Source organism: Moschus berezovskii, chromosome 28, assembly GCF_049115385.1.
Source record: "Moschus berezovskii isolate FMDL1 chromosome 28, NW_MosBer_1.0, whole genome shotgun sequence".
Taxonomy (NCBI): domain Eukaryota; kingdom Metazoa; phylum Chordata; class Mammalia; order Artiodactyla; family Moschidae; genus Moschus; species Moschus berezovskii.
Window position 1 is genome coordinate 30,560,167 of NC_142487.1, and position 11,921 is coordinate 30,572,087.

Genomic DNA, 11,921 nt, shown 5'->3' on the forward strand with positions numbered 1-11,921 from the left:
GCTTTCAATAGGACCAGTGTCAGGGCTATAGTTAGAACCAGTGCCAGGGCTGTAGGTAGAACTAGTGTCAGGGCATTAGTTAGTGACAAAATCAGGGTGTTACTTAGGGGAAAAGTCAGGTCATTTTTATTGACAGTATCCGGGCCTTTGTGAGGAGGAGGTTCTTGACCTTACGAAGGAATAGGATCAGAGAAATAGGACCATTATTAGGTCATGAGTTAGGGCCACAATTCGGGTGTTATATAGGCCAAGAATTAGGTTATTAATGACAGTGTCTGGGCCTTAGGTAGAGTCATCATTAAGACCTTAGTTAGGAAGAGCTCGGATCAGTTCAGTTGCTCAGTTATGTTTACCACTTTGTGACCCAATGGACGGCAGTAGGCCAGGCTTCCCTGTCTATCACCAACTCCCTGAGCTTGCTCAAACTCATGTCCATTGAGTCAATGATGCCATCCAGCCATCTCATCCTCTATCATCCCCTTCTCCTCCTGCCTTCAATCTTTCCCAGCATCAGGGTCTTTTCAAATGGGTCAGTTTTTTGCAACAGGTGGCCAAAGTTTGAAGCTTCAGCATCTGTCCTTCCAATGACTATTCAGGACTGATTTCCTTTAGGATGGACTGGTTGGATCTCCTTGCAGTCCAAGGGACTCTTAAGAGTCTTCTCCAACACCACAGTACAAAAGCCTCAATTTTTCAGCGCTTAGTTTTCTTTATAGTCCAACTCTCACATCCATACATGACTACTGGAAAAACCATAGGTTTGACTAGATGGACCTTGGTCAGCAAAGTAACGTTTCTTCTTTTTAATATGCTGTCTAGTTTGGTCATAGCTTTTCTTCAAAGGAGCAAGCATCTTTGAATTTCATGGCTGCAGTCACTATGTGCAGTAATTTTGGAACTCCCCAAAATAAAGTCTCTCACTGTTTCCATTGTTTCCCCATCTATTTGCCATGAAGTGATGGTACTGGATGCCATGATCTTATTTTTCTGAATGTTGAGTTTTAAGCCAACTTTTTCACTCTCCTCTTTCACATTCATCAAGAGGCTCTTTAGCTCTTCTTCGCTTTCTGCCATAAGGCTGGTGTCGTTGTGTATCTGAGGTTATTGTTATTTATCCCAGCAATCTTGATTCCAGCTTGTGCTTCATCCAGAATGGCATTTCGCATGATGTCCCAGGGATATCGTCAGGGTGTTCATTGCAACCAGCATCAGGGCCTTAGTTAGGGAGAGAGTTAAGAGGACAGATTGGGAAAGCTCAGGTCATCATGGACAGCTCAGGGCCATAGTTAGTGTAGGGTCAGGGCCTGGTAGTGAAATTGAGCAGGACCCTGTGAGGCTCCTGGGCCCAGAAGCCTTTCCCATGTCCCCTGTTTCTTTGTTGGGAATAGACTCCCGACTCCATGACCTACCCTGAGCCCCAAAGGGCAGATTGGAAGAGGTGCTAATCAGGGAAGGGAGGGGATGCAGAGAGAAGGAAAGAACAATCAAGAAAGAGTATTTTGTCTTGGGTCAGGGTCCTGTTTCTGTCCAAAGTGATACACATAAAAATATCTCTAAATTTTTTACCCAAATAAACATCCTTTCCAGCAAAATGGAAAATTGTAGCATTCTTCATTCCAGAGAAGCTCACCAAGAGACCACCTGAGGTCCGATGAAGGGAGTTCAATCCCTGTACATACCCTAATCTTTACAACAACTCTGCCCTTTAACCATTGCTATAAAGTGAAAGTCGCTCAGTCTGACTCTTTTTGATCCCATGGGTTATACAGTCCATGGAATTCTCCAGACCAGAATACTGGAGTGGGTAGCCATTCCCTTCTCCAGGGGATCTTCCTAACCCAGAGATCAAACCAGGTCTCCCGCATTGCAGGTGGATTCTGTACCAGCTGAGCCACCAGGGAAGCCCAAGAATACTAAAGTGGGTAGCCTATCCCTTCTCCAGGGAGTCTTCCCAACCCAAGAATTGAACCAGGGTCTCCTGCATTACATGCAGATTATTTACCAGCTGAGCTGCCAGGGAAGCCCATAGCTATAAAACTCCTGAAGAAATCCTCCTGCTTTGGGGCAGTTTTTGAGGGCACGGGTTTTCTGTGTCAGTCTTTGCTAGCAAAGCAGTAAAGCTATGCTTTTCTACTTCACCTGAAACTCTATCTCTGAAATTTGGCTTAGCACAGGTGTAGAGAGGTGGTGTTTTGGGATCGGATTTGGTGCTCAGTGTGGGGCTGACTTGGGGATGGCCCCTGTGGGTCCTCTGACTTGATCAGATGCTCCAAGATTTTCTCCATACCAGCCTCTTTCAAGAGAGTGGAGGGTTGGAAAATGCCATGAGAAGGCAGATCACCTGGCATTCTTGCCTGGAAAGGCCGAGACCTAGTCATACCCCATCTGGCAACTGGAACTCCAGGGCAGGAGCAGACAGCGAAGAGGGATTGCCCTAGCCTTTGCCAAGGCCAACTCTGCCTTGAGGAAGATCCTCTCTTCATCCTGCCTGGACTGTTCCAAATGTCCTACTCCAAGGAATTAATCTGGGAAACCAGGAAAGTAGCACTTGGGGTGTTGTAAGAACTCAGACAGTGTGTGATAACTCGCTGGCATGCACTCTGTGGTTCTGTAAACTTAGGGTAATCTTGGTTTCCATTTTGGTTTTTGTTCATTCCAGGAAATCTCATCTGGAGTGTGCTTCTGAATTGCTTTGACAATTGCTTTGATCTGTATTTGTGTTTGAAATAACTTCACTCTGTTTGTGTGGATATTGTATGGCATATTTTAACAGTTGTTTAGAGTCAGGCCCAAGTGAGGACCAGAGACAGGGTTGACTGAGGATCAGAGTCACGTCCAAGTGAGGCCGAGTCAGGGCCGCAGTGGTGCCCAAATCTGGATGTAAAGTAAGTCAGGATATAGTGAGACCAGTGTCAGCACAAAGTGAGAAGCAGTGTCAGGAATTGCATGGAAAAGTGTCAGGACATAGAACCAGGATCAAAGTGTTGTCAGGTCCAGAGTAAGGGCATAGCGAGGACCAGAGTCAGGTAGTAGTGAGGTCCAGAGACGTGCCATAGTGAGGACCAACGTCAGGGAGTAGTGAGCCAGGGTCAGGATGTAGTGAGGAGCAGGGGCGGGGCGATGAGGGGACCTGGGGACCCGATCTGGCCGATGAGAGGACCTGGGAGGGGAACCATGGAGAGAACCTGGCGGGGGGGTGGCGGTCCGCGGAGAGGACCCTGAGGGGAGCGTTGAAGCGAACCTGGGGTGGGGAGTCGTAAGTGGACGAGTGGCAGCGCACGGGGTCTGTGGACAGGACCTGGAGGGGGCTGTCTCAGGGCACAGAGCGAGGAAAGAAGTCAGGACCGGCCACAGGCAGCATCACGCCTAGAGAGGAAGACGTCAGGGAGCCGTGAGAGGTGGCCTCAGGTCCTAGAGAGGAAAGACATCAGGGAACCGTGTTATGGTTAGGGTTTTAGGGTTAGGGTTAGGGGTTAGGATTACAGATAGGGTTAGATGAGTTAGGGTTCCCGACATGGCACCTGCCCCCCTCAGAGGCACTCCTGAAGCCTCCTCACCCATGGGCAGGACTGCGCTGACCTAGGAATTTGTTTGCAAGGCTCCCAGAGTGCAGACCGACACCCCGCCCTGACTCGGGTAATCAGTTGCTTGGAGCAGGCCTCGCCAGTCTGGTGCCTGACGAGCCACATACTAGGACGAAAGCAGCCCCAGCCACCTGGGTGCTGAGCGTCACCCCAGGCTGGGAGTGCTGGCTGGGAGGTTATTTTGCAGTTTCAGTGGCCCCTAGGGTCCCGTGCGCAGGCAGAGCTCCCACACTCCCAGTGAACGTCAAGGCAACCTCTGCATGGCTGTTCCATTATGTTTGCTCTGCAGGAGAGCGCTCGCGAGCCTAGGCCTGTCTGCAGGGTGCTTGGCTCCTGCGGGATTTTTGCCCGGGGAGCCCTAACGTGGGGGAGCCCAGCAACTGCTTGCAAAGGCTTCCGGTGGCTGTTTGCTTCCTTCTGCCAGAGCTAGCTTTGCTCCCCACTCTGGCATTGGGCATGCCAGGTTCTGGTCCGCCACCCCTCACCGGGGTTCCATGGGAGGTGCTAGATGCCCTCGGCCAGGTGACCCCGGCATGGCATCCGGCTCCCTCAGACGCACTCCCGCAGCCTCCTCACCCATGGTCAGGTCCTTGTTCACCTAGGAATGTGTTTGGAAGGCTCACAGAGTGCAGGCCGACTCCCGGCCCTGACTCCGGAATTGAGGCCCTGGGCCAGGCCTGGAGGTCTGGCGTCTGAGGAGCTAAACACTGGCTGCGAGCTCAGTTCAGTTCAGTCGCTCAGTCATGTCTGACTCTTTGCAACCCCATGAATCACAGCACGCCAGGCCTCCCTGTCCATCACCAACACCCGGAGTTCACTCAAACTCATGTCCATCGAGTCGGTAATGCCATCCAGCCATCTCATTCTCTGTCGTCTCCGTCTCCTCCTGCCCACAATCCTTCCAGCATCAGAGTGTTTTCCAGTGAGTCAACTCATCGCATGAGGTGGCCAAAGTATTGGAATTTCAGCTTTAGCATCAGTCCTTCCAATGAACACAGAGGACTGATCTCCTTCAGAATGGACTGGTGGGATCTCCTTGCAGTCCAAGGGACTCTCAAGAGTCTTCTCCAGCATCACAGTTCAAAAGCATCAATTCTTCTGCGTTCAGCTTTCTTCACAGTCCAACTCTCACATCCATACATGACTACGGGAAAAACCATAGCTTTGACTAGATGGACCTTTGTTGGCAAAGTAATGTCTCTGCTTTTTAATATGCTATCTAGATTGATCATAACTTTCCTTCCAAGGAGTAAGCATCTTTTAACTTCATGGCTGCAGTCAGCATCCGCAGTGATTTTGGAGCCCAAAAATAAAGTCTGACACTGTTTCCACTGTTTTTCCATCTATTTCCCATGAAGTGATGGGACCAGATGCCATGATCTTAGTTTTCTGAATGTTGAGCTTTAAGCCAACTTTTCACTCTCCTCTTTCACTTTCATCAAGAGGCTTTTAAGTTCCTCTTCACTTTCTGCCATAAGGGTGGTGTCATCTGCATATCTGAGGTTATTGATATTTCTCCCAGCAATCTTGATTCCAGCTTGTGCTTCTTCCAGCCCAGCGTTCCTCATGATGTACTCTGCATATGAGGTAAATAAGCAGGGTGAAAATATACAGCCTTGATATACTCCTTTTCCTATTTGTAACCAGTCTGTTGTTCCATGTCCAGTTCTAACTGTTGCTTTTGACCTGAATACAGGTTTCTCAAGAGGCAGGTCAGGTGGTCTGGGATTCCCATCTCTTTCAGAGTTTTCCACAGTTTCTTGTGATCCACACAGTCAAAGGCTTTGGCATAGTCAATGAAGCAGAAATAGATGTTTTTCTGGAACTCTCTTGCTTTCTCCATGATCCAGCGGATGTTGGCAATTTGATCTCTGGTTCCCCTGTCTTTTCTAAAACCAGCTTGAACATCTGGAAGTTCACGTATTGCTGAAGCCTGGCTTGGAGAATTTTGAGCATGACTTTACTAGCGTGTGAGATGAGTGCAATTGTGCGGTAGTTTGAGCATTCCTTGGCATTGCCATTCTTTGGGATTGGAATGAAGACTGACATTTTCCAGTCCTGTGGCCACTGCTGAGTTTTCCAAATTTGCTGGCATATTGAGTGCAGCACTTTCACAGCATCATCTTTCAGGATTTGAAATAGGTCAACTGGAATTCCATCACTTCCACTAGCTTTGTTGGTAGTGATCCTTTCTAAGGCCCACTTGACTTCACATTCCAGGATGTCTGGCTCTAGGTGAGTGATCACACCATCGTAATTTTCTTGGTTTTCTCAGGTGATTATCCTGAAGATCTTTATTGTACAGTTCTCTGTGTATTCTTGCCACCTCTTCTTAATAGTATCTGCTTCCGTTAGCTCCATAGCATTTCTGTCCTTTATCGAGCCCATTTTTGCATGAAATGTTCCCTTGGTATCTCTAATTTTCTTGAAGAGATCTCTTGTCTTTCCCATTCTATTGTTTTCCTCTATTTCTTTGCTTTGATCGTTGAGGAAGGCTTTCTTTCTTTTTTCTTTTTTCAACTCGATGCAATCTTTAATCTGTTGATACTTGTTATGTGGGCCCGAAGACATTTTATTACAGGGTTTTTAATCAGACCCTAATCCAGCATCAGAGGGTTCCCCCAGCATCAGACGTTTGCCCATAGCATGAGGCCCACTCCAGCATCCGACGCTCCCTCAACATCAGGGCCTAATCCCGTTTCAGACCCTAGTCCAGCATCAGAGGTTCCTCCAGCATTAAGCCCTCCCCCCGCATCAGACCTTTCCCAAGCATCAGGCCCTCCCCCAGCATGAGACCCTAGTCCGGCATCAGGCCCTCCCCAACCCTCAGATCCTCCCCAGGCATCAGACCCTTCCCAGTATCAGGCCCCCCACCTCCAGGATGAGGTGTGGCACCCCCACTCTTCTGACGCTCCTTAGCACACCCAGGCAGCCCCAGTGCAGCAGGACAATAGCTCTTGCAGGACGTGCATTTTTAGGAATCACCTGCGGAGCAGCGGAAGCTGGGGTTTCTTTCAGGTCAAGGAGAGGCAAAGAAGAGGCACTTGTGCAGGAGGCAGTGGTGGCTGAGGGCACGTTCCCCAGCTCTGCTTCCTCCCCGTGGGGGCTTTGCTTTCCTGCTCTCTCACGGGCCCCAGGGCGGTGTCCTTCCAGATTCACGGTCTCCTTGATGTCTCAAGCCCAAGTCCTGAGTTGCGTCCCAGTCCTGCGTGGCAGAGGGCTGGGAACACCCAAGCTCAAGGGCTGAAAAGATCCCGGGGGATAGCGGGGCCCCAGAGGGTGGCAGGGCAGGGGATGAGGGTGGCCGCCCACAGAGGGCCCCGCAGCAGCACTGGAAGGAGAGCAGTGATGTCTTAGCTCACTCGGGGATGCTGCCCGGCCGAGCACTCAGGGGTGTTACCGCCGGCAGCTCTGGGGACGCAGGAAACCCGGTGAGTGACACTACTCCACTTGGGCCGTGTGGGTGGGCACTGCTGACCATGGCCTCGGTTTCCGTTCCGGTTCCACTCTCCCTCCGAGGACTGACGGGCTCATCTTCAGAATGGCACAGGTATTCTCTTTATGTGGGTGAGTGCATCCCTGCTTGTTTCCATCAGCACTGCTGTTGCTCAGCCTGCGTTTCCCTCTTTACAAACTGTGCTCGCTGCTCTTCTGGTTTAACTTAGGAGCAGCCCTTATTTTCTGCATTTCCTAGTTGTCAACGTTCACTGGGGCTTTCCAGGTGGCGTTCGTGGTAAAGATCCTGCCTGCCAATGCAAGAGATAACAAGAGACGGGGGTTCGATCCCTGGGTCAAGAAGATGCCCTGGAGGAGGGCATGACAACCCACTCCAGTATTCTTGCCTGGAGAGTCCCCTGGACAGAGGAGCTAGTGGGCGACAGTCCCTGGGCTTGCAGAGTGTCAGACATGACTGAAGCAGTTCAGCACACACTCAGGTTTTAGTTCAGTCGCTCAGTTTTGTCCGAATCTTTGCCGCTCCATGGACGGCAGCACTCCAGGCTTTCCTGTCCTTCACTATCTCTTGGAGTTTGCTTAAACGCACGTCCATTGAATCAGTGATGCCATAAAACCATCTCATTCCTGCTGCATCCACTGGAGAGGCGGCGGGGATTCGGCAAAGTGCCCGGTCCCGCTGGGTGGGTGTGAACCTGCCTCACCACTCCCTAACCGCGGGGCCATGTCTCCTCTGTAAATCGGGAGGTGGCAGCCCCTGCTTGGTGAGGGGCACGCGCAGCATCTGGTACACAGTCAATGCAGCATGCCCCGCAGCGCTGTATTTCTGGTCCTAATGCCTCCTTGCTGGGGTGTCCTGGCCGGCCCGTTTACTTCTTTTGAAATATGCGGCTGATGGAGTACCGGATGCTTTTGTTTTTTGCCGCTTTGTGTGGCGAGTCCTGGCTGCTGCTGCTGCTGCTGCTGGGGTTGCTCCCGGGGCTGTCCTGGGAGGCTGTCAAGTTGCAGGCGTCCCTGATGGCCTCGTGGCTGGCTGTGTGCAGTGCCCCCGGGTGCAGCCGGTCCAGCTGAAGGGACTGCGGCGAGGCAGGGGTCAAGGTTGTGCCTTCGATGTCTCCTACCTCTTCCTGGATAGTTGGCAGCCCAGTCGTGTCTACTTCCCTCGGAGGGCTGTGCCGCCTTCTTTGGGGCTTGGAGCGCCCACTGCTGGGCGAGCAGGAGCCGGCAAGCGAGGAGGCCGGATCCAGGTTGAGGGAGCTCTCTGTTTTACAACGATGGAGGTTGCCTAAGCTCCCCCTGCCCACCCTGCTCTCAGTCTCCTCGGCCGGCTGCTCCGTGTTCTTCTCTTCGATCAACCGGATCTCTTCATTGATGGCGTCCAGCTGCTCCTGAAGCGTCAAAGTCAGAGTCTTGGCATCGACCTGCCCGCTGGGCAACAGCTGAGTGGCCGAGGTGAAGAGGGTGACCCCGTCGCCCTCGCCATCAGACATGCCCTCGTCACTCTCGAACGCCTGGGTCACGTTGGCCAGCACGCTGGCTTGCTGCGCACGCTCCCAGCCCTGTTCCTTCAGGGTCTGCACCTTATCCTCCAGAGCAGCCATTCTCTCCTTCAGATGAAGCTGAAGCCTCTCATCTGATTCGGACATAAGCTTATCCACGGTATCTGATAAGGGTTTATTGTGTTCTTCCTTCACGTCTTATCCCTGCCTTGTCTGTCGATGCATAGAATCCTCATTTGCGATTTCATTTTCAAGTTATCATTGAAGTCATGCACATAGGCAGCTTCGCGCTGTGCGGCGAGGGAGTGTTTCTCTAGGGTAGTGATTCTCTTTTCCATTTTCTCCTTCAGGGCCATGGTTTCGCGGACATCCCTCTCCAGTTTCGTGTTCACTTCCTCAGACTTGAGGACTTTCTTCCTGGCCGTGTCCAGGTCCTTCTCCAGCTCTCTCACGTGGGCAGAGATGGCTGCCAGGCGCTCTTTCATCTGGCTCTGCTCCCGCGACTTCTTGTCTATGACTTCCTGGAGCTCGCTCATCTTAGCCAAGTTTGGCTCGTGGCTTTGAGAGCCGTCGGACGATCTCTTCTCATCCAGGGCCTTGTGGTATTCAAAGAGCGATTTCAGCGCTCTGAGCACCTTCAACTCGCTGGTCATGCCGGCTGGGGGCTGCGCCTGCTGCTTGCCTGCCGTCATCTGGAGGGACGGCACGTACCGGGAAACCAGGCGCTCCACGTGCTCCAGCAGCAGCCTGGTGTTGTTTCTTTTGGCTCTGAGCTCGGCGAGTTCTTCTTCCCTTTCCAGGAGCTGCTGCTTATATACATTTACCTCCTCGTCAGAAGCTGGGAACTTCAGGCTCCTCCGTCCATGGGATTTTCCAGGCAACAGTACTGGAGTGGATTACCATTTCCTTCTCCAGGGGATCTTCCCAACCCAGGGCTCAAACCCGGGTCTCCCGCATTGCGGATAGAAGCTTTACAGTCTGAGCCAGAGGTCCTTAGGCAGCCACAATCCAAGATTTCAAACAGAAGGGAAGCCCAGTGAGGGAGCTGGAGAATGAGAGGGCCGCTCCTTTCCTCGGGGCATCTGAACAAAGCTGACTCTCACACCTCGGGGCCGGGCTCCCGGGAGGCTGCGGCGCCGGCCGGGGGCGGCCGCCGGTCCCTCGGCTACACGGAGCCAGCGAGAGGCGCCGGCGAGCTTGCGCGACTGCGAGAAAGGCTTTCTTATCGCTCCTTGCTATTCTTTGGAACTCTGCATTCAGATGCTTATATCTTTCCTTTTCTCCTTTGCTTTTCACTTCTCTTCTTTTCACAGCTATTTGTAAGGCCTCCCCAGACAGCCATTTTGCTTTTTTGCATTTCCTTTCCATGGGGATGGTCTTGGTCCCTGTCTCCTGTACAATGTCACGAACCTCTGTCCAGAGTTCATCAAGCACTCTATCAGATCTAGTCCCTTCAATCTATTTCTCATTTCCACTGTATAATCATAAAGGAATTGATTTAGGTCATATCTGAATGGTCTAGTGGTTTCCCCTACTTTCTTCTATTTAAGTCTGAATTTGGCAATAAGGAGTTCATGATCTGAGCCACAGTCAGCTTCTGGCCTTGTTTTTGCTGACTGTATAGAGCTTCTCCATCTTTGGCTGTAAAGAATATGATCAATCTGATTTTGGTGTTGATCATCTGGTGATGTCCATGTGTAGAGTCTTCTCTTGTGTTGTTGAAAGAGAATGTTTGCTATGACCAGTGCGTTCTCTTGGCAAAACTTATTAGCCTTTGCCCTACTTCATTCCGTGCTCCAAAGTCAAATTTGCCCATTACTCCAGGTGTTTCTTGATTTCATACTTTTGCATTCCAGTCCCCTATAATGAAAAGGACATCTTTTTTGGGTGTTAGTTCTAAAAGGTCTTATAGGTCTTCATAGAACCATTTAACTTTCTCTTCTTCAGTATTACTGGTTGTGGCATAGGCTTGGATTACTGTAATATTGAATGGTTTGCCTTGGAAATGAACAGAGATCATTCTGTCATTTTTGAGATTGCATCCAAGTACTGCATTTCGGATTCTTTTGTTGACCATGATGGGTACTCCATTTCTTCTAAGGGATTCCTGCCCACAGTAGTAGATATAATGATCATCTGAGTTAAATTCACCCATTCCAGTCCATTTTAGTTCACTAATTCCTAGAATTTCGACGTTCACTCTTGCCATCACCTGTTTGACCACTTCCAATTTGCCTTGATTCATGGACCTAACATTCCAGGTTCCTATGCAATATTGCTCTTTACAGCATTGGACCTTGTTTCTATCCCCAGTCACATCCACAACTGGGCATTATCTTTGCTTTGGCTCCATCCCTTCATTCTTTATGGATTTATTTCTCCACTGAACTCCAGTAGCATATTGGGAACCCACCAACCTGGGGAGTTCCTCATTCAGTTCCTGATCATTTTGCCTTTTCATACTGTTCATGGTGTTAGGGTCAGGGTCAGGGCGCCCATGCGTGCCCCAACCTCCCCACACCCCGCTCTGTCCGCAGCCGGCTCGTGCTCCCCTCCTGCCCCGCCTCGGCGTCTCGCTCTCCGCCCACCCCACGCTGCTGTTGCCGCCACCGCCGCCGAACCCTTGAAGGGACGACGGGTAGGTGGCGGGGTTGGCAGTAGGGTTGCTGTGTGTGCGTGGGGAAGGGGGCCCGGGGAGGTAGGCCACGGGTCTCTCTGTCCTCTTCTCTGGACCCCTCCTCGCAGGCACCCTCGCCCCGCGCGCATGTGCGCACGCCCTTTGAGATGAGACCTCTGATCAGACGTGGTGACCTGCTGAATTTAAGCATATTAGTCAGCAGAGGAAAGAAACTAACCAGGATTCCCTCAGTAATGGCTAGTGAACAGTGAAGAGCCCAGGCTCGAATCCCCAACCCGTGGTGGGGCGCGGGACATGTGGCGTATGAGAGACCCATCCCCAGCGCTGCTCGTGGGGGGCCCAAGTCCTTCTGATCGAGGCCCAGCCCATGGATGTTGTGAGTCCGGTACCGGCCCCTGGCACGCCGGCCCGGCTCTTCCTGGAGTCAGGTTGCTTGGGAATGCAGCCCATTGTGGGTGGTAAACTCCATCTAAGGCTAAATACCAGCACAAGACCAATAGTCAGACGCGAGAGATGCAGGCTCCAGTGGCGCAGACGCGAAAGGCCGGCGCAACCGACCATGCGTGGAAGCGTGGCCGAGAGGCGCTACCCCACGTCCAAGAGGCGGTGGCTGCGCGGGCGCAGGAGGGCCGAGAGGAGCTACTTCATGTTCAAGGTCAGGAGGGGCGGCCTTGAGGAGATACCCCTCATCCAAGGTAAGGTACAGCAGCTGCACATTGCTGGAGCAGCTGTGAAGAGATATTACAT

At 51.6% G+C, this 11,921-nt stretch overlaps 1 protein-coding gene across 1 annotated transcript; it reads right to left on the minus strand.

The window, feature by feature from the left end:
• Positions 1-3,022: 3,022 nt before the first annotated feature.
• Positions 3,023-11,364, minus strand: LOC129535533 (liprin-alpha-1-like). The gene is given in 8 exon segments (XM_088833424.1): positions 3,023-3,308; positions 4,070-4,182; positions 6,459-6,569; positions 6,985-7,118; positions 7,753-8,793; positions 8,796-9,422; positions 9,642-9,741; positions 11,056-11,364. Coding segments are annotated over 8 exon segments (2,721 nt in total).
• Between the last annotated feature and the right edge of the window lie 557 nt (positions 11,365-11,921).